This window comes from Cnephaeus nilssonii (assembly GCF_951640355.1).
Source record: "Cnephaeus nilssonii genome assembly, chromosome: 17".
In the NCBI taxonomy this organism is placed as follows: Eukaryota; Metazoa; Chordata; class Mammalia; order Chiroptera; family Vespertilionidae; genus Cnephaeus; species Cnephaeus nilssonii.
In genome coordinates, this window is record NC_137088.1 from 47080261 (window position 1) to 47103322 (window position 23062).

The 23062-nt window shown below is 41.8% G+C and overlaps 1 protein-coding gene across 9 annotated transcripts in view; it reads right to left on the bottom strand.

Moving 5' to 3' along the window:
- Window positions 1-23062, bottom strand: part of FHIT (fragile histidine triad diadenosine triphosphatase) — a 1334508-nt gene that overhangs the window by 166241 nt on the left and 1145205 nt on the right. For all 9 annotated transcript variants that reach the window (XM_079795475.1, XM_079795474.1, XM_079795471.1 and 6 more), the window contains one exon: window positions 9436-9504. In XM_079795475.1, coding sequence (XP_079651601.1) covers window positions 9436-9504 — 69 coding nt within the window. The remainder of the gene's footprint in view (window positions 1-9435; window positions 9505-23062) is intronic.

Sequence of the window (23062 nt, forward strand, 5' to 3'; positions counted from 1 at the left end):
TTTGCATTTCATTGGATACCTAACTCATCAGCATGTTAATGTCATAATCACACCCTTTTTCTCCTCCTTTTGACAGTGTAACCAGTTGATGAAAATCCTGTTCCTAACCTCTCTCAGGAAGTCTCTTTCAGCCTTATCCCAGGTCTCCAACAGATGAAACCCCTTCAAGTTCCTCATGTTCTTGATTTTGAGATGAGACCAAAAAGAAAAAACTACCCCAGTGCCTCCAGGAAGGAAGGTGAATGGTAGACACATCATATGCACGGAAAATGGCTTAACAAAACAAGTCAGACTGTCATTTCCGGTTGCCAGAAAAAAAATGCAGCCTCAGTCTTCACATCAACTGACATGGTCAAGATTACCCAAGAAGCCCGCTGGATCATACATGGATTTGACCCAAATGTCCAAATTCCTCCTCAGTAAATCTGAAGAGTTTTCTAAGAAGAAAACAAACTTCTTTTAAAAGAAAAAGAAGATGCTGGAACGAGACTTGATTTCCATGCAAAGGGAATATTCTATGAGTTCCTTAGTTACTGCGAATGTAAGAAGGATTTCCAACAGGTACTGGAGCAGCTGCCCTCCAAGATACTTATCGTCCACTGAGAGTTGTAAACAAGAACTGTTTCTTTTTGAAGACAAAAAAGGCAGCTATTTCCTTTAATATTTTAGTGTGTTATCATGATATGAATATACTATGAGGCATGCCAAGTATTTAAGAGGTTCCGTGTGCAAAATCAGCTCCAAAAGGATGACCTAGGGAATTGTAGAACTTGGCTGCAGTGTGTGGATGGCTTCCTTGTGCTTAAAATAAAAAAGAAAAAACGATAAAAAGGAGTTCTAACAAAGTACCTAGCTGGGACTAGTGAGTTGTACCCTTAAAGCAGACAAAAAACATCTATCTTTGGAACATGCCAATTTCCTACACTCCAAGTCTTACATATTTAATAGTAGGTGTGTGTCCAGAACCTATAGGGATTAGTGGAAATATAGGATGTGATATGATGTGTGTGTGTGTGTGTGTGTGTGTGTGTGTGTGTGTGTGTCAATGTCACTAAAGTTGAACAGAGATCTGGAAACTATTTGAGATGTAGCACTGGAAATCACCATCTCTAAGAAAATCACTTATTCACTACCTTTGGATTTTCCATAAAAATGAAGGAAAGTATTTTCCTGTGACCAAAGGCTTTGGAGTGAACTAGACTTTGGTATAAATAAGCTTTGTCATGAGCTGGTCACAAGGTCTTAAGACAGATATTCTCTGTGGGTTTTAGCTTCAATTAAATGGTATTAATGATATCTACCTTGCAAGGTTTATGAAGATTAAAGTTAAAGTAACGTATATATAGCACTTGCATAGAGCCCAGCTCATTCTGGGCTCTCATTAAATGACAATAGTAATTTTAGTCTATTACTATTTTCCATTAGTCCTCTCCCTAGGAACAAATATTAAGAACTAGAAGTGCTTATTACTGTTAACTTATTGTTTATTACTATTAACCCCATGCTTTTGGATTTGTTTCCTGCCTATTTCAAATATGGGAAACATGAAATACATTGAGACATAGCAAGTTCAACATTAAAGAACTTGTCATAAATAATTACTTGATAAGTACAATTTAGATCTATGTAGGTATAAGATCCTTTTCTCTCAACTTGTTTCTCTAATTCTGGAGGTCATAAAAAGCCTCCAAGAAGAGCTGCTTGCCAGTGAGCTAAAGCAATTTGAAAGCATTGGAAGAAAATCATACGCCAGAATCTCTTCTTTCCGAGAGAGATTTCTGCATTGTGTTTGAATGTTTAGTGTCGGCTGCATACTTGTGGCAGCTTGTAAGTTTAATGTCCTCACAAATTATTGAGCTGCTATGGCTCTGAAGGCTATTGGCCCACAGGCATGCATCATGATAGTCACAGGTAATGACACTGAGCCTCTATGATCTCCTCTTAATGTGTTCGGTAGATTTGGAAAACCTCCTGGTCTCCAGAGAAGGTAGCTTCTAGCCAGTCACCTACCCCAGCGTCTAACTCCTCACTCACTCCCACCAACTCTTTAGAATGTTCTCAGACATGCCCTCAAGATAAAAAGATTAATACTTATATAAATCATAAAAGCTAACATTAACTAAGCATTAACTCTCCACCAGGCATTGTTCCAGGCCTTTACTAGTGTATGTAACTAGAGGTCCAGTGCACGAATTCATGCACCATTGGGGTCCCTTGGCCTGGCCTGTGGGATCAGGCAGAAACCTGCTCTCCAACATCCCTTGAGGGGTCCTGGATTGCACCAGGCCGAGGGACCCCACTGGTGCACGGTTGGGGCCAGGGAGGGACACAGGAGGTTGGCCAGCCAGGGAGGGATCATGGGAGGGCTCCAGGGCGTGTTCAGCCCATCTTGCTCAGTCCCAATTGGCCGGACCCCAGCAGCAAGCTCACCTACTGGTCAGAGCATCTTCCCCCTGGTGGTCAGTGCATATCATATCGAGCAGTTGAGCGGCCTTAGCATATCATTAGCATATTATGCTTTAATTGGTTGAACGGTTGACCAGACGACCAGACACTTAGCATATTAGGCTTTTATTATATAGGATAACTCACTTAAATCTCACAACAGCCCCATCAGAATCCCCATTCTACAGATAAGAAAATTGAGACACTATTCTGCCTTCCTTCACTGTTTTTTCTAGTGATCAATCATCTCACAGTTTTTGCTGGAGACCACCACCCACCAATAGCCCTCTGTGCTTCTAACAATTCCACATGTAATAGACTTTCCCCAAATGTAACTAATCTGAACTGCACACCCCTGAATTCTCATTTCTACTAGGAAAAATGGTATAAATGATTGTTTGCCAGTAAAGAATTCTCTGCTCATTTTGTTTCTCACCTCCAAGGGACGCAGAGATTTCATTCAGTAATAGTCTCACATAAGAAATGGTAAACCAGATGTCTACGCAGCTCACTTATTATTAAAATATGTAGCCACAGAGCATTTGAAGAATCACTCAGGGTTAAATTACCACTACCAAATATGTATTTGTTGGTTACATCACATCCAGATTCTGAACAAGAGGTAACAAAGTTTAAATTCCAAAATTCTCAAATACTCAAAAACTCGTCCCTTAGTACAAGGACATCACTTAAGCCAGAAGGGGAGAAAAGTTAATTAACTATCTCACTGAAACATTCCTTCTTTTTTGGAGTGCCAACTGGGGACCCATGGACTTTAAGCCCATCATCAAATGGTGTGTGAAAGAAATCCAAATTCAAATATTATCAACAGTATAATAGTTCTCTCCAGCCCTCAGGGCCAAATGACCTGCATTTTAGCAAACAGATTTTGTTCATGCATTGTGTTAGGCCAAGCAATTGTTTCCCATGACATGCTTGAACCTACAGTTGCTCTGTCTATGAAATTCATGGTTGAATTTGTCCAATTGCTGATTGCTATTCCCATTTGCTCTAATAATAGTCACTTCCTTCATCAGTAATGGTTTTGTATACAGTGCATAATCACAACCATTCAATGTCACCCATAAACATTTGATGAATTGTTCAACACAGTTATGTGAGTTGCTTATTTAGGCCACAGCTAGGGTAAGCCTAACAGAGTTAATAAGATGATGTACCATGGCATTAGGCAGTGGGGGTTCCCCTTCCCCATATTAGCTGGACATGCTCTTTTATCCAAGGACCTATTTATGTCATTATCGTCATTTTCATCAACTTGTCAAGATAATGGAGGGCCCACTGAGTTCAGATAAGGCATCACATAATTCTCAGAAATTTAGAGAACACAGATGTAGAAATAGTTTGGGAGCAACTAATAATAAAGAATGGGCTTTATAAGAGATTCTCCTTGTAAAGGGCAGAACTTAAACTCAATTTTGAGGGAATGAAGAGAGACTCATCCTCTGAAATGGGGAAGATAAATTAGTAAATAAAATTTATAAAGACGAATCCAAGACAGAGAGCTAGAGGAAGAGCAGATGAAGTAAACTCACAGATAACAATCAAAGCTGTAATAAAAGGAACAGAAAGCCCTAGCTGGTTTGGCTCAGTGGACAGAGCGTCAGCCTGTGGACCGAAGGCTCGTGGGTTCGATTCTGGTCTAGGGCACATATCTCGATTGCAGGCTCCTCCCCAGCCCCAGGCCCTGGTCAGTGCTCATGCAGGAGGCAACCAATCAATGTATTTCTCTCACATCAATGTTTCTCTCTGTCTTTCCCTCTCTCTTCCACTCTCTCTAAAAAACCAATGTAAAAATATCCTCAGGTGAGGATTAAAAAAATAAAATAAAATAAAATAAAGGAAGAGAAGTTCTTGAGCCTGCTTTCAGCAAATCCCAAATCTGTATTTGTTAGAGACACACAGATGTAGGTTTTGGGGAGGCCAGTTACTTATCAATTTTGACATGTGCTTACCAGACTTGCTTAGCAATCAGACAAGGTTTATAATTACTTCAGCAAGTCTTTCTAAGGCGCCACAATTTGCAGCCGTCTGAACACTGATTTCTGACAGATTCCATTCTGTCAAAGCCCTTGAGATGGCTGATATCACCACATAAGAACCTCACCCAGTGCAGCTATGAATTCGTTCAGAAAAGCAAGATGTTCTCTCCTTTCAAATTATGTTAGGACTAGTAGGGAACTTCAAGTTCTTCTGTTTCAACACCTTGTTCTTTCATGTGCTCAAATATTCATTTAGCAAATATTTATCGGAGACCCAGTCTATGCCAGATTAGGTTCCTCTTCTCAAGGCGTTATAGTGTAAGAAGGGATGCAGACAGTGAATAATAAACTAAGAAAATATTTCAAGTGTCATAATTAATAATGATATATATATATATATATATATATATATATATATATATATATATCCAGCCAACTGGCCGGTAGCTATGATGCACACTGATCACCAGGGCGCAGACACTCAATGCAGGAATGGAAACCACAGGCATGGAAACATGGAATAGACTGATGAATCTCAGAGGGAAGGGGAGAGGGAGGAGGGTGGAAAGAGATTAACCAAAGATCTTAATATGCATACTAGAGGCCTGGTGCACGAATTCATGCACCCGTGGGGTCCCTCGGCCTGGCCTGAGGGAATTGGGCTGAAACCAGCTCTTTGACATCCCCCGAGGGATCCCAGATTGCGAGAGGGTGCAGGCCAGGCTGAGGAACCCCACTGGTGCACGAATCTGTGCACAGGCCTCTAGTAGTAATATAATAGAGTTACCATAGAGGGATTAGCTATTTTAGATGGAATGAGGTGATCAATGACAAGAACTCTTTGAGGAGGTGACCCTTGAGCTGAGATTAGGATGAAGATATGAAGTCACATGACAGAAAAGAGAAGATGAAAGAAGTTATAGGTAAAGAAAACAACATATGCAAAGGTCCTGAGGAGGGAACAACACTAACATATTGACAAAAGCAAAGCAATGAGAGATAATGAGAATAACAGGAGCAAGGAAGGTAGGTAGGATGTACCACTGAAGTTCAAGAATGCCCCCAGGGCCATGCATTGTAAATTAGTTACAGATCAATGGTATGCACAGTGGACTGGACAGAGGGTCCTGGGAGTAGTAACATTTAAGTGGTAGAGAGAAAAGTATCTCATGAAAGAGGCAGGGATCTCAAACTCAAATGCCTTGGGGGTCAGGCAGGTATCATTAAGGAGTGAGGCAAGCCTTGGTAAGAGACGGTGTAGTGGGAATTGCAATGACCTAGAGAATGAGTGACATGCCTAATAGCGTTCAGACTCATCAAAATTACTTGGTATGCAAACTAAAGCACATCATTAAAACATACTTTTCAAGTAAAATAAAACATATGAGAAAGCAAGCAAACATGCACCATCAAATTCCAACTGTGAGCTGGAAGAAAAAATGGGAAGTAGGCTGGGAACGAGAAAAATCAATAGGGCATAGTCCCATGTCAGTCAACGAAGAGTTATACCATATATTCCCATGAACTAAACAAAAAAGAGTATACCCCATTAGGCAGTAACCCAAATGCTGTAATACTAATAACAACAAAAAGACCCACAGTATTTGCTACAGAACTTGCATAACTTAAAAGCAGTGGTAATAATCAAACGGGCCGGAGTTGTAAAGTCATGAAACTCTGTGGTCCATCCAAGGAAGAATCACAGCCATCCGCTCTCCTTGCTTGGACCCAGGGATGGAAAGCTTCCCATGCCTCCCCCTCCCGCAAGGCACTGTGAGTGTTCTGACACTGCTAGCAACTCGACCTGTTATGATGTGGAGCTGATAGTCTGGAAGTCCCAGATCTTCCCCCTGGAGCCACCTGCCAGCCCTTCCGACATTTAGAAACAAGGACTCTGTCACTGTCTTCCCTTCTCCAGACAAAACATCTCCACCTCCGATTACTCCCCAGATCACTATTTCCAGACTCTACCACCCCAACCCCCTTCCTATGAACCTTCGCTAGTTTGTCACCGTCCCTCTTAAACAGTGCCCAGGGAGAAGACACATTCCTAGCTCATTTATAACGCTGGGCTTCCTCCGGCATCACTTTCTATTTCTGCAGCATTAGGAATATAATTACGTTTTATGGAGAACAGTCTCCTGCCCTGTTCCCCATTCCCCACCCTCCACGCTAGTCTCAGTCTGTCTGCTGTATTTCATGGACAGATGCATAATTTCGAGTGAGTGCTCCCTTCAGTATAAAGAACGCTGTCCCTCATCACTCCATCTTTTCTGATTAAGATCACTCAGTCCTGAACCAATAATGCAGTGCTTCACGCTTCTCATGCCACTTTCTAGACATTATCTTATTATGTATTTAAACGGGAGAAGCATTTTCATACATAGAGGAAGAGGAATCTGAGAATTAGTGGTTAGAGGCAGAGGGGAAACTGGAAATCTGACCCTTGAAAAGAATATTGAATGGGAGCATCCAATACTCTGGCTTTGAATCCAGGTTCTCCATTTACTCACTAATGCTAGTTTGTTGGGTTTTTTAAACAAAATTAAAAAGAAGAATATAAAGAAGCTACCTATTAATAAAGGCTTAGTATGTACCAAGTCCAGTAATAATGTCATATATTACACACAACAATCTTTGAAGTGTATTGATTATCTCCGTTTTAGAAATGTGGGAATTAAGCACAGAGGTTAAGTGACTTGCCCAATGCCACACAATCAGTAGGTGGCAATGGGATTTGAACCCAATTCTGCTTGTCTTCAAAGTTCAATCTCTTCAGTCGCATACCACAATCTCCGTCAGGGAGTACTGTCTATACTACATATGACTTACCAATTGATTAAAAAACACCTCTCCCAGTAATTACATCTCCTGAGATGCTCCTCCAAATAGGTGGGAGGGAGGGACATGTGTTGACTCATGGGTGGGGCTAGAGACACTGTGGGAGCTTGTGCACAAGGGCAAAGAGTAAGGGAGGGGAGAAGGGAACACGCAGCCCCAGGGTCTGACACTGTGTCTAACTGGGCTGACATGTGGCGCTGCAGTTCTATCACAAGCACATTCGGATATAAACAAGATTTTACTGTGACAATTCAGCCCCGAAAAAAAAAAAAACACAAAACAGTTTTCAAGCACTTTTAATACCACTTTAGCAGTATTCACTTGTATATAAATCAGGTGCTAATTTATTCATTAAAATAGCCTGTACTTGGCAACATTTTATTAACTTTAGTTTACGCTAATAAGATCAGTAATTGTATTTTTTAAAACTGCATCTCTTTATAATTACTCCATAATTCTGAGTTTCTTCCAATTTGACTTAAGCCCTTACCAACCTCAAACCACATTCCACAAGCAGCAAAAATGAGTTTGAATTACATTACAAGATATGACTTTGGGAAAGCCCAGATTGGGAGAGACACTATTCCCATACCTAGCCATGTATTGGAATCTTCTGGGAACTTTCTTAGGCCCACCTACTTACTGATTCCTCAGAGCCTCAGTAACTCACTACCTCAGAATCTCTCGGGTTGGGACTTCTTGGGAGTGAATTTGCAGCCATTGGTCCACCACCCGGCATCTGGGGACCAGTGACTAGAGCATTTTCACGCCACACAGGTCTAGTCCAGGCCGTGGAAAACAGGAAGCACACACAGTGATGGATATTCCCAAAGCATACTGGTAACACCAGTCACCTCCAAGGACCCAGTGAATCCCAGAATGATTAACTCTAAGTTTCAATACTAACTGCTCACTTCTGGTTCTTTATTTTTAGGGCCTAGGTAGCGATTTTAATGCCCAGTTATTGCAAAGAAACCTTAAAAATACAATAACAACAACAACAAAAAGATACATAGGTTCCATCTAACCCAGGGAAACTGGGTACTTTAGAAATCATTCTCAAAGGGCTAGAACACAAGTGTCAAATAGATGGCTAACTGGTACCTCTCTCTTATTGATACCATGGCAGACATTGCTAATCAATCACAGCATGTGCCTTGTTGCATCCAGAAATAACTTCACAGCCTTTTTAACCAAGCACTCCAGGTGCCGCTGCCATCTGATCTGCTCTCATACGTGGGGAACATATTTACCCTTCACTGGCTACAATAAATAGTCAAATTGAAATTATCTTATATTTTATACCAGCTTGATCCACCATAGGCTATATGCTCTAAATCAGGGACCTTTTATAAGCCAAAGGGCCATTTGGATATTTATAACATCATTCTCAGGCCATACAAAATTATCAACTTAAAAATTAGCCTGCTGTGTTTGGTCAAACATTTAATTAAGTCACCCCTAATGCCTTGGCAGGACCAGACCAAATGCTTTCCGGGGCCGTGGGCCCCAGGTTCCCCACCCCTGCTCTAAATAGTACAGACGCCTGAAGGTGCTGGTGTAATGGAGATCCTAGGAGCAGATCACCTGACTCTTGCTGAGTGATCTTGGTAGTGGTTTCACATTCATACCTTTGAGTGGAAGTATCTAGAAATCAGCTAACTGCAAAAATGCTGATAATATATGGGTTACACCTTTATCATTCAAACCAACCTAGTGTTTGCTAATGATAATTCAAAGTCTGACTTGAAATAAATGCTGTAAGGAGAGACAAGCTGAAGTCCAAAGTATTTAAAATTTAAATGTAGCATTTGATTAAAATAATCATATATCAATCCACTTAATTTCCATTTGTTGTCCTGTAGATTTTCTCCTATGGAGACACAGGGACAGGTCAATAAATGACAGTCAGAAATCACAAGAGTATTTAGATTTTGCTCAGTTTCATTTGAAAGAGAAATCATTATAAATTCCTTTGTCTTCAGTTCCCATAACGGCCATTTGGGGCTACCTCACCTGTACTGCCGCTTCCCAGGTCATGTTGGGTGGAATCCACTTAAGACCAACTCTACGCCAATACCTATTCAGGGTGATTTCATCATGGATAGTGCCCGTGATCAAACAGAAAGATAAGAGCGAGCAGACCTACCTCATCATAGACGCTGTCATTCCTGTGAAAGTCTCCAGCCTTCCTGGGCAGAACGTGGATGTGAACGTGCTGAAAATACACAAAGAAAGAAAAAGAAAATGTGATTATCGCCTCATATATTTTCACACTTGACAGGGATGCCCTCACGAAGCCCATTTACTCATGGCCCCTGCTGGATTATTGCTCAGAGGAAGATGGCGTTCACTGGTAACTGGATCTGAAGTCTACGGAGAATAGAGGCCCAGAACAAGAGAGAACAACTTGGTGGCATATATGAGACTCTGAGTGAAATGCCAGAGTGTTTTAGGGGCTCTGTGGAATTATTCATAGTTGTCAGTCTTGGTTGTATTTAGCCAGTGCTTTGAAATGACAGCATGTCTTCAAAGGTGACCACAGCGCCTCTGAAACTGACAGGAAATAAGAATTGGCTAAAACAGAGAACTGCATAAGTAAAGAGCAAATGAGGGGAAGTAGGTTGGAATATGGGCCAGATTACAGAATCTGGGCTTCAAATAATAAGCATAATATTTAAATAATTCTTATTTATTAAATTTTAATTATTTAATAACGATTTAAATAATTCTTATTTATTAAACTTTTAATTATGATGATAAGGAGGTGGTGTGCTTGGCATTTATCTCCTTTAATGCTCTAAATAAACCTGGAGGTGAAGGCCCCACAGAAGTGTAGGGTCAGCACAGAAAGCCAGGTGGTCTGATTCCTGCCCCAGCCTTTTTCATCAGCACATACACGGACTCTGTGATGTTAATCTTTCAAAGAGCCCATTACTTTAGCCTGCAAAAGTACCCAGGTAATATACATAGCAATGCAATTATGCAGAGATTGTGACTCAAGGCACACAGCACATTGAATTCAATATATTCTTCAAGGCTAAACTGCCATTTGAAAATTTTACTTTCCAAATAGCCTCTATTGTACCTCGGCTGAAGCTAAACCTCGCTCCTGTCCTTGAGCTGTGTTCACGTGTTTATTACAACCCGTGGGGAGGAAAGTGACAATGAAAAGCCTAAATGTGGAGAGGCAGACAAAGAATCAAGCCTCCTCAGTCCCTGATCACGCCCGCCCCTCCTAGATTACTGCGGTCAGGCCTATGCCACGAAGGGCCTCTGGCGAAGGTGAGATGAAGTGTCCCTGCGGCTTTGCGCACAAGGAGGAGAGAGGCTATGCTGTTAAAGGGAAGGCAGGGAACAGGGTGGTCCAAAGTGAGCAAAGCAGAAAGCTTCGCATCAGCCCCTCAACACACAGTCCTACACAGTGACATGTTTTGCCAAAATATTCTCCATGACAAAGCCAGACCTGGGTTCCTTGGCAACTGAGATGAGGGTATACTTAACTCACGAAGACTATGTGAGCATAGGAGATACGGAGGAAAGCAAACAGGGACAAGTAAATCACAAACTTCCCATGGAACCATCTTAGGAGAAAGCAGGGCAGGACAGGCCCAGGGTGAAATTTTTGAAGTCATGGCTGGTAGATTTAAAGCAAGCCCAGGAAAAAAAGCCTTCAGTCTTTACTTCCAAACCTGCTGGTATCCTTCCCTCCCTCCCTTCTTTCCATTCATCTGTCATCTAATAGTCAGGTATCAGATCAGAGTTCTGTAGCCAAACTGCCTAATGCAAACCCGGGACCCACCACTCACCAGCTGTGGCCCTGCCTCCTAAGGCCTGTATCTCAGTATCCTCATCTATGATGGGGATTATTGCAGTTTCTATCTCACAGAGTTGTTAAGAGGATCAGAGTTGCTAAGCATGTACTTATTATGCTGCTTAGTACATAGGCAGGACTCAACATGTAGCTGCAGTAGCATCATATTCCGGGATGGTTCCCACACCAGCAGGAAAGATATTTAAGAGGCTCCTTGAACGGCGCCTGGTTCAAGTTTCTCCGCTGCTCCGGCTTATTTCTGTTGCTTTGATGAGTGGTTCTCGACCTGAACATGCACCTGGGTCTGGATGAAACAAAGACCACCGGCCCCCCCACATCTGCATTTCTACCCAGCTCCCCGTGATGCCAGTATTGCTGGTCCAGGACTGTACTTTGAAAACCACTGGTTCCTGAACCCCTCTCCTGCCAAATGTGCTAATGTGGGCACCAAGATCTCACTGCTTTGCTTGCCCTATTGCATTATTGGAGACCCAGGACTGAATGCTTCCCTGGCTTCCTATACTCCAGCCACCTTCTGTGACATACAGCTGGCTTTGAACTTACAGTAGGGAAACCTCCCGGGACCAGGCCCCTCCATGCCTTCTTATATGTACCTTGCTCTCCTGGGTTTAGAGTTCAGGGCTATTTCTATGGGCTGTTACTACCCAGTCCTGGAAGTGCCACTCTTGAGCACTGGTAACATTTGAAATTCACTGTGACACTGATGACAGGAAACAGTTTACTGTACAGGTAATTTCTCTCAAGGGCATAGATCTCAACCCAGCCAAATGTCTTGACATAAATTCTTAAGTGACAGACTGATCTCAAGATCCTGACAACCCACTCCACTTCCCAGAAAAGAGAAATCATGATTAAAACACGATAAAGCCAGCTCACAATCTCACTGTTGTGAAGGAATACATTGCCAAGGCCTTCGGATAGACTATCATTTTGATAAAAACCCTATGAACAGCACAGATAGGGATTCGACATAACCTATTCTTAATGAGTTCATATTGATACCGTTGTAATTACTCCAGTTATTAATTAATTAACAGGAAAGAAGCAAAGAGAAGGCCAGATAATATAGGCAGGCCATTTGCACAGCTTTGCCAGAAAGCTGCAGTTTAACACTCTCCACGCCTTGTTCCCCACAGATCTCTGGAGAAAGGGACTGGACAATAGATGCATGCCCAGTAATGTCTGAATGATGTGGGGAAGGTGATTAGCTGTCAATCATACCTGGGAGCATGTCTTTGACCAGAATAGGTGTGGCCACTGCAAGGGTGTGAAATCTGAAATACATAAGCTCCTGAACAAAGGTATTCCCTCCTCTTGGCCCTCTTGTGCTCCTGGCTCTCATTTTGCAGGCAGTGCACTCCCCTGCATTCATCCACATGCCCCACAGCCATGTGGCTGCACACAATGGACTGATGGACTGGAATTAGCGTGCTGCTGTACTGGACTCAACTCCACGACGGAACAGAAACTTTGGACACTGGCTTTGCTTTTAACTCTGCTTAACCCTAGCTGCACCTTTTCCAGGACTGGCTTAAGGGAAATGGGACTTTGCAAACAGAGAGAGATAACTCTACACAAATAAAAATAACTTATTCTCCCATGAGAGTCTTAGAAAATTCTTTTTCTCAAGATATAAGAAACCCACTCCCACTAGCAACAGAGAAATTCTACCCATGCAATTCTATGATAACAATATTGTGCCTTAGTGATCACAACTTAATTTCTAAGTGCTAACAAAGCCTCCTATTAATACAACACTACAAAATTTTGCTAGACTTTACTTTTTTTACTAGGTTTTAAAAATTTCTAGGGTCTCAAGCAGTTTAGCTGCTTGAGTTGAAAAAGTATTTTAAAAAATTCATGATACCTTCCATACTAAAAAGTTTTCATGGTCAAATAAATTTTACAATGTTGATGAGCATATTAAAGTATCTGAGAGGAGTAGATGAAAGAGAAAAGTTCGCTCAGGAGAGTACTCAGTGGTTGAGAGTGGACCTATGAACCAGGAGGTCATTGTTCAATTCCCAGTCAGAGCACATGCCCGGGCTGTGGGCTCAGTCCCCAGTGGAGGCATGCAGGAGGCAGCTGATCAATGATTCTCTCTCATCATTAATGTTTCTATCTCTCTGCTGGAAGCTATCCATTGTCTACACTATCAGAAAAGTGCAAACAAGGAACCCAGAAGGCTGATGGACCTTGAGCTTTGGCAAGGGTTAAAAGCTATGCACGGATTGTTCTGTCAAGACAATGGTGGCTCAAGCAATTTCCTGACCTAATAGGCTCAAAGTAAATCTTTACTAATATTTACTGACCTTTAAGATAGTCTGTCTGCTACCAAAATTGCCTGCCTGACTAAGGGCAATATGTGTATCTAAAATTGAATAAAAAGCTGGCAGGGCCTGGGCACCAGTGAAGCCCTTCCACTAGAGTTGGGCTCTCCACCTGGCCCCCTGTGATTTCCAAATTCATATTTCTTGTCTAGTCTCGTCATTTGTGCACGGCCCTTCTCCAGGTTCTGAACCCTGGCTGCGCAGGTCGCGGCTGTCACATCTTTCACATCTCTCCCTCTTCCTTCCTCTCTAAAATCAATAAAAAATATTTTTTAAAAGATAAAGTTAAGTTTGTTCTATTAGCAATCTAGAAACTTACTTATGGAACCTGCTCTTTATTCACATAGCATCCACTTACTTTTTTCTAATACACTTATTTATACAAAAATATTTATTTCTAGTCTAGTAACCAGAGATATAGTGATGAATAAGACAGACCCCATAAGGCTACAACTCAATGGGCAGTGAAGAAAAGAAACAATTGTATAAATAAATATATGATTTAATTTTAGGTGGAAACAAGTCTCATGAAGAAAAACAGCGGGCAGAGCTAAAAATTCAGAATTGAGACACTTCACCATTTGTACTTTGGGAAGAGAAAAAGTAGGATTCAGGTTAAGGGTACAGTGGGGAAGGAGGCAAATAAAAAGAGGGTAAGTTTAAAGGCTGAGAAAAGAATGTTAAGAGGAAGAATTTTAATCAACAGTGCCACAATTGCTGAAAGCTAGCTGAAAAGCACATGAAAGATGCTCACTAACATTAATCATTAATGAAATGCAGATCAAAACCACACTGAGATATCATTTTACACTCACTAGGATGACTATTAAAAAAAAAAAACCACACAAGACAGTAAGTGCTGGCGAGGATGTGGAGACTAGAACCTTCATACATTGCTGGTGGAGACGTAAAATGGTGCTGCTGTTTTGAAAAATGGTTTAGTAGCCCCTGAAAAAGTTAAACATACAGTGACTATATGACTCAGAATTCCATTGTAAGGATGTATGCAACAGATATGAAAATATACGTCCACAGAAAAACTTGTACATGAATATTTATAGCAGCATTATTCATAATACCCAAACAAGGGAAACAATCCAAGTGTCCATCAATAATGAATAGAAAAATAAAGTGTGGTATAACCAGACAACGCGATTTGGCCTTAAAAAAGAACAAAGTACTGCTGAGCGAAAGAATTATACTTTCTGCATTATGCTAAGTGAAAGAAGCCAGACACAAGAGGCCAGATATTGTATGATTCCATTTATATGAAATGTCCAGAACAGACAAATTCATAGAGACAGGATGTAGATTAGCAATTGCCGGGGGGAATGGGGAGTGACTGCTAATGGGCACAAGGTTTCTTTTGGAGGTGATGAATATATTCTAGAATTAGTGGTGATGGTTGCAAAATTTTATGAATACACAACACATGGAATTGTACACTTAACAGAAGTAAATTTATGTTATATGAATTTTATCTCAATAATGCTGTTATTTTAAAAAAATCTGATGTGGATTTAAGAGAGAGTGGGAGATGAAGAAAGGGAGATAAATAAGCAGAGACAACTTTTCCAAGGAGTTTTGCAAAGAAATCTATAAGAGCAGCTGCAGAGGAGGGAGAAAATCACTCTAGAAAACACTGGTTTAAGGTTCCTGGAGCCACTAGTTTCTCCAATTATTATTATCATCATTAGTAGTGGTAACTGTTGTTATTAACATTTATTGAAATCAGTCCCTGGGCTGACTGACATCACTATTTCAATTAACCCTTACAATACTCCCAAGAGACAATTAATAAATGCACAACCAAAGAGGTTAAGTGACTTGCCCAAGTTCCTTCAAGGAGTGACCAAGAGCTGAAATCTGAACCGAGTCTGTCATTAGACATGAGGGTATTTGCTCTTCACCAAATGACACCATCTCTCAGGAGGCCACCTGCTTCTCCCCATTCCAAATATGACACCTCCACGCTGGTCTCTTGATGCCTCTCCCAAGCTCCAGGATTTCTCAATAATGTTTCTGATCACATCCGTTAAGTCCTTTCAGGATCATGGGATAGGGGCTTGCCTTTGCCTAGGGTCTTTAATTCACTTAGGGCAAGGGTGTTATCATCCAAGTTCCATTTCCACCTCACTGCTTCCTAGTTGAAAGCCACACCCAAAATATTATATGAGTAACAAAGTTATTCAATGTCAAGACTCCCCCCCCTCCATTTATTATTAATTTTTTTGAATTCACACCAAGTAATAGATTCACCCTTTCTTGGCCCACCTGCTTGAGCAAATCTCAGCTTTAAAAGCCCTGTTACCTCTAGGTTTTTATCCATTGGTAGGAGCTGAACTTTAATCCCACCGAAGACATTTTCACAGACCCTGCCTCCTTTGTGCCACCTGTTCTTCTCCCTCCATCCTTTTGAACACATCTATTCTATCCCATACTCACCTGAGGATGATCAGTTTAAAAAAATAGTGATGTTGCTTTCTTCATCTTTATTAGAATATATTGCAATTCAATGAGAGGGGATAAAATCCTGGTGGGGAAAGGGCAGGGGAGGCTAGAGAGCTACCCTGCTCATAACTAGTGTCCTGCAACCTCCACCAGCTGGCCCAGCCTGGGGAAAAGTCAGGGGAGGTTAGAGAGCTAACCTGCTCATAACTAGTATCCTGCAACCTCTACCAGCTGGCCCAGCCCGAAGCTCTCTCCCTCAGATCTGCAATGAGCAATGACAGAAGGTCAACCTGATTCTTAAGAACAACAAACACACTGCTGTGGTAGACAATGAACCCCTGCAATAGGTCCACATCCTAATGCACACTGGTGAATAGGTTAGGTTCCACGGAAAAGGAAAAGTAAGGTTGCAGATTGAGTGAGGTTGCTACTTGGCTGACCTTAAAAATAGAGACAGCCCTAATCAGTTTGGCTCAGTGGACAGAGTGTCAGCCTGTGGACTGAAGGGTCACAGGTTCGATTCTTGGTTGTGGGCTCTATCCCCAGTGGGGAGCGTGCAGGAGGCAGCTGATCAATGTTTCTCTCTCATCAATGTTTCTTGCTCTCTATCCCTCTCCCTTCCTCTCTGTAAAACCAATAAAAAATATATTTAAAAACAAAGAGAGACAGTCTGAATGACCCTGGGTTACCCAGCTGAGCCCAATGTAAGCACAGGGTCCTTAGAAGTGGAAGGAGGTGAACCAAGTCAAACTTTTAAAACTCTGTGCTTCAAAGGATACCATTAAAAAAAGGAAAAGGAAGAAAAGTTTTGCAAATCATACATCTGGTAAGGTACTTGTATCTAGGACATATAAGAAACTATTTCAACTCAATAATAAAAAGACAAAAAAACCAACTAAAAATAGGCAAAGGATGAATAGAAATTTCTCCAAAGAAGATGCATCAATGGCCAATAAGCACATGATCCAGTTAGAACATTTTCCCACAAGAACTTCCTAAGACTGCCTCCCTCCCTTCCTTTATTCTTTGCCCCCACCCCAACCCCACCCATAGAGGCAGATGAGAATACTTAGAATCCGCAGAAATAAGATCTCACAGCATAGAGCATACTACTAGTTAGGGAGGGGGGACATATAATTTATTGTCCAAAGTGAAATTTTGAGTGAAAGGAGGCACTGTTTATAACTACACTGGCCCCTTTATGACTGTAAGCCTAAATCTGGGCTGGTCCAAATAAACAAAGACATATGGTCATCCAAAATAATAGTTATTTAATTGGAAAGTATGATAGCATAACAAAGACAGGATTTGACATCCTCTTAACCTGGCTCAGAATCTCAGCTCTGCCACTTTGACCCAGTTTGTTGACCTTGAGCAATTTACTCAATCTCAGTAAGCTTTAGTTTCCTCAATTAGGAAAATGGAGTCAGTAATTGTTCCCACTTCTTAGAGTTTTGGTGAGGATGTGGTAATACTTATATATGTACAGTTACTAGCACAAAATGTTCTTATATAAATGGTAGCTAATGTTGTAATTGAGACTCACTTAAAATGAGTACTATAAATGCGTAAGTAAAGCTTTTTACCTTATGAGAGAGAAATAATTAAATGATATATCAATGTTCTCCCAAGAAGTTCTAACAACTACTGAAACAGCCCACATCACTTTAGACACCAGGCCAGCCTCATTCATACTGTTCGACTGATAGCCTCAGAGCAGTGGGTGATGCATCGATGTCCATGTCTTCGTTACCAGATTACATGGTTAAGCTGCTAGTATGGGAGTAAAGGACCTGGGGACTTCCTTTTGAGACAGTAAGTGGTTCTGTGTGGTGGAAACAGGATGTTCTGCCCTTTGCATCAGGGAGGAGTGGGAGGTGGACACCAAAAATCTATAGTAATTCGAGTTAGACTCTACTGAAGGAGTACAAACTAGAGGCAAGATAATGGGAGGGGAGACTGTTAATTCTTCATGCCCAGATGTTTCTCTCCACCTGGCAGTAACTCTACCCCCATTCGTCCCTCTAATTCACTTAGTCAAGGCAAGGAGAAGAAGCCACTTGAAATGTAATTGTCTCTCGCTGTTCCTGGTGGGTCTATTACACAAACAGTAGGGAGATTTCTCATTTCGGTCTGTTTACTGTAGCAGGATTTTAAAAAGGAAGTGGAGAAGGAGGAGAAGTTCTCTCAGCACCTGCTCTCTTAATTGACAGTGATTTTTCTCGCTCCCCAAAGCGAATGTTTTTTTTAACAAAATGGGTACATTCTCATAAGCAACATCAGCATCCTACAAACACATCGTTAAAACAGGGAAGATGATGGCACCTTGACAACAGCTCCATTTCCTGCTGGGCTGAGCAGCCCGCGTGCCATCCACCTTTTATTTTGTCTGCTCATTTGCAATGAGTGCTTCCTTTACAAAGACAAATGACAGAAAAGGCGAGCTTTCTCCTGTGTGTCCATTTTGAATTTGTGAGCAAAGGGTGAAGAAGTTGATCTACCTTTTCACTGTTCTTTTGTTCTGAATTTCACTGGAAGAGTTCCTTAGAACAAAGAAAACAAAAATAATCTCTACTGGGTTTGCCCAAAGCCTATCAGAGTATCTAACTCGATCCAGGACTTTGGGACAAGAATGAGCTCCTCTGCGGCTTGCAGTGCGGAAGGAGGGGAAATTGATTGGCAAAGATGCGTTGACACTCGCTCCTGTTTGTTCAGTTCCCGGGGCTTCTCCTCTCCTGGAGGAGACACTGAAGAACCTGCCAATTATTTCCACCTTGTGAGCTGAAAGCCAAAAGGAACAGACACGCCCCTGGCTCTCTGAGTTCAGTGACACTTGAACAGCATCAGATTCCATCATCTTGCTGTCCTTTGACTTAAAAAGACCTTAATTTTTAGAAAATTTGAAATTTAAAGCTGTCTGGTTGCTAAAATCTCCTTTAAACTCATACTGTAGTTTGGAGCCATACATCATCGAGGCTGCGATGCTTAGCTGATTTACTGCTCCCATATATCACAGGAGCACCATCCCTCTCCTGATGTGTTGTTATAACTCACAACTGGCTGAAAAACCCAACTGTGAGCCACAGAATGCTCAGGGTCCCCACAAATCCTGGAGGTGTTTTTGGAAACTAAATTAGTTTTTTACCACCACCACCACCCCTACACACCTCCCTCCCCGTTAAAGTATCTCAACTTGCCTGGAGCAGTCGGAGCCCATGGAAAGCACAGTTTCCTGTTTCATGAAGGGCGCACCAGCTGCCTCAGCACTGCTGACATCCTACAGGATGGGGCTCACTGACAAGGTAGTTGGAGACCACCAGATGCCTGTGCCTTTGGACAGATGACTAATTCTGTCCTGAGTTGGTTGTGTAAAGGTGTTCGAGGCCCTATGAGTAGCAGTACTTTCAGTGACATTTATTTCAAACCTAAGTACCTGGCAGCGTTCTCACGCTGACCCTAATCCGAGTAACAGAAGGTGAGGCCTTCCCAACCAAGTAAGGCAGAATTCAGTCATGAAGGAAGCACAGGCTTTGGGGTTGGTGATGATCCAGAGTAGAATATATTTAGCAAGGCTCACTGCAGAGCCAAGCTTTCTGGCTCAGAGAAGAAGCAGGTTGTTAGACATAGATTCAGACTAGAAATATACACTGTCTTGAAATACAATAATTGCTAGAATTTACTCAATACTTACAATACGCCAGCATCGGCATCAATACTTTAGCTACGTTTTTCATGTAATTCTCACAATAATATCAGGCATTAGGATACTGGTACTATCTCCACTCGAAAGATGAGGCAAGATGAGAGAAGTTGTAGATGAAGAAACAGAGGCGTAGGGAGGCGGAGTGAGTGGTTTGCTGGATTCCAGAACCCAGGTATGGCACTAGTAGCCTAGCAGAGTATTAAGCCTACTGTCCCCCACACTACTCACCCTTAGTATATTAAGCACTTCTGTAAGAGAGGCCCAGGAGAGAACAAATTTCTTACAAATTTGAGAATCAATCTGGTATAAATATTCTATATTATCTTTTAGTTAATGATTGACATTCAGTGACATAACAGCTTCAAGTTCTTAAAACTGTTCAGCAAAAGAGAATTTGTAATAATTTCCCTTTAAAAAATTGACAAACTCAAGCAAGGCCTATAAAATTATAATAAATCTCTTACATGACCATTCCTGCTGTGTTGGGTTGTACTCATGCAACAAGATAGGTGGAGCCCCAGGTAGACCATTCGGGATCAAGAGTCCACCTGTTCAGCCCCACATGCAGGAGAGGTCAGAGGTTCTTTGTGAAACTAGCTCTATTTGCTGCTGTGCAGGGACAGCACCATAGAGACACCTCCAGTAAAATGACTTTCAAAAGATGCAAAGAATGTTTTAGGATTTGTCAAACCTGCATTTCATCAGCCATTGTTTCAGTCACTGTGTTGACAGTACATATTCTTGGTAAGAAAAGTTAAAAAGTGTTCTTCCCTTGTAGAATTCCCTTCCCTTTGCTTCTTTCCCACTTCCCCTCAGTTTTTCTGAGTGAGTTCAAATGCCACCTCCTCTGTATAGCCTTCAGACTCTCCAGACTTCAGGCTCTCTGATTCTTTGTGTGTATCTTAATTACTCCATTTTCCTCATAAAGCATCAATAATTATAGGTTTCTCTTTCATTAGTCCTGAACTCTGGGCTATTCCTTACTCTACCTGTCTCATTATTTCCTACCCTCACTCCAAGTTTCTAGCTTAGATGACATATCATGTAAATGCTGGATGGATGGATGGATGGATGGATGGATGGATGGATGGATGGATGGATGGTTGAATAGATGGATAAATGAATGGCTGAATAGATGGGTAGATGGATAGATGGACGGCTGAGTAGATGGGTGGATGGATGAATAGATGTGTGGGTGGGTGGGTGGGTGGATGGATGGGTGGATGGGTGGATGGGTGGATGGGTGGGTGGATGGATGGATGGATGGATGGATGGATGGATGGATGGAAGGGTGGAAGGGTGGAAGGGTGGAAGGGTGGATGGGTAGGTGGATGGGTGGATGGATGGATGGGTGGGTGGATGGGTGGATGGATGAATAGATGTGTGGGTGGGTGGGTGGGTGGATGGGTGGGTGGGTGGGTGGATGGATGACTCAAGGGTTTTTAATTTGCTAGATTGCTATAAAGTAAGGACAAAGAAGCCTCATATGCACAGTTTCTCTTAGCTACTCTTTTCTCTCTCTTGCGAATTCTTGCACATACAAGGATGTGGCCTATGCTGAGCCATTATGATCAAACCTTTCTTCCCCACTGAAAAGTATCTTTTTACCAACATGTAAGTTTTAAGGTCTTGTCTTTCCAGCTTCATGTAAGTCCTTTTTAAAAACCGGTCAAGTATGCTAGGCAAATATCTCATCCTAAAAACCATCGGCATCACAGAGACTGCCAAGGGGACTTATTCTTTGCTCAGCATTAACTTTAATAAAAGTCACTGCAGTTCTCTCTCACGAGAGAAGAAACCCACCCTTTCTTTGGGTAGCTTCTGACCTTCATAAATTACTTCCCCGATTTCTCTTTGCTAAAAAGACTATCTAGAATGTGTATTTTTAATTTACACACCATATCAGAACATTAATCTGCAGAGGTATTCCCTCTGGGTCTTTCTGTTGGTAGACAATAAAGGATCTGGATGCAAATGAAGCAATGATGGCATTTTTCCTTGTCTTACTCATTTTTGTGACAAATGCATATTACTTTACTGTTTGCCCTACTCATAATTATAGTTCTTTAATTTATGTATCAATAAAATGGATAAAAACAAACGTTTACTGCTCCATGAATAAACATTCAAATGAAGCTTCCGATGGAGGTTACATGTTCTGAGCAGCTCTGTGGCTTCCAGAAACCTCGCCCCCGACTTAATGAGCATCATTTCCATAATCTGTGCATTATTGGTTAAGCCTCCCTTTAGGAATATGTTACAAAGCAAAAAAAAAAAAAAAAAAAAGGGAAATATTATCAGTCCAAAAGGGGGAAATGTTAAGGGATTAGCAACTTGTCCTGTTAAAGGGACAAGACCAGCTTTCATGTCCCTCCGGAGACAGTGACACAGTAATTATGGAGACGGCGCCTCCTAGTTATCTCACTAGCCGAGTGCTTCGCTACTTCAGTTTTCACCTTTAATATCGGGTTTAAATAAAAGTAATGAGAAACCCAGAAAGGTCAGGCATGAAGGCCAAGCTTGTGCTGGTTCCCTTTTCAGTGCTAACAAAGAGCCAGGCAGTAGACCTATGAGTTCGGGGAGGTCAGGATACCCCACAATGGACACTCCTGCTCGTGGAGACAGACACATGATTTGAGTATCAAACAGTCACCCCGAGGTCACTGAATCCAGACACGATCCTAAGCTGGGCTTCAAGCTGATTCTGTCACACATGATCTTCAGTGGGAGTTATTTGTTAGGGAAATGGCTTGATGTAATTTTATGTCATTCTCATTTCAAAAGGTTGATCCATTTCAAATAAATTTGCCAACTGTGTTCCCCGAAGTAGGTGCTTTTAAGAATAACTAAAGCACCATGATCTATTTCTCTTCCCTCTGTCCAACAGCGAAGACCAGGTGGTTTAACTAGACAGGGGAGACGATGCCAGGAGAAATCAAGGGATGAAGTTCCTTTGCGGTGTGACAGGCTCCAGATCGCAGCTGCTGCCGGCGACGAGGAAACGGGTGGACGTGGCAGCTGTCACTTCGTGGCATGTCAGTCTGCTTTATCGGTGGGTTGGCACAATTTACTTAAACTTTGTCAGGAGGGAGTCATTCCACTCAGTTAGAAGCTGCATTTCTTTAGTGTGAATAAATATCTCCAGTGTGCTGGGGGCAAGAGACTGCAGGATTCACCATAGGAGCTGCAGCAAACGGCTGGGCGTCCACCATGGGGCTCTCCCTCCCCTCCACTCCATGGTCTGCTCTGAGTAATTCACTCCTTGCTTTGACTGTGACTGCAAAATCTCTCAAATGAACATTATCTTCCCCTAACACGAGCTGAATGTAAGATTTTTCACATTCCAATATGGCTATTTTCACGAATGACTTCAACAAAGTAAAATATTCAGCATAAATAGAAGCTAGTGTGATCCAAATTTTATCATATTTCCTTGCTGGATTTTTTTTTTTCACAT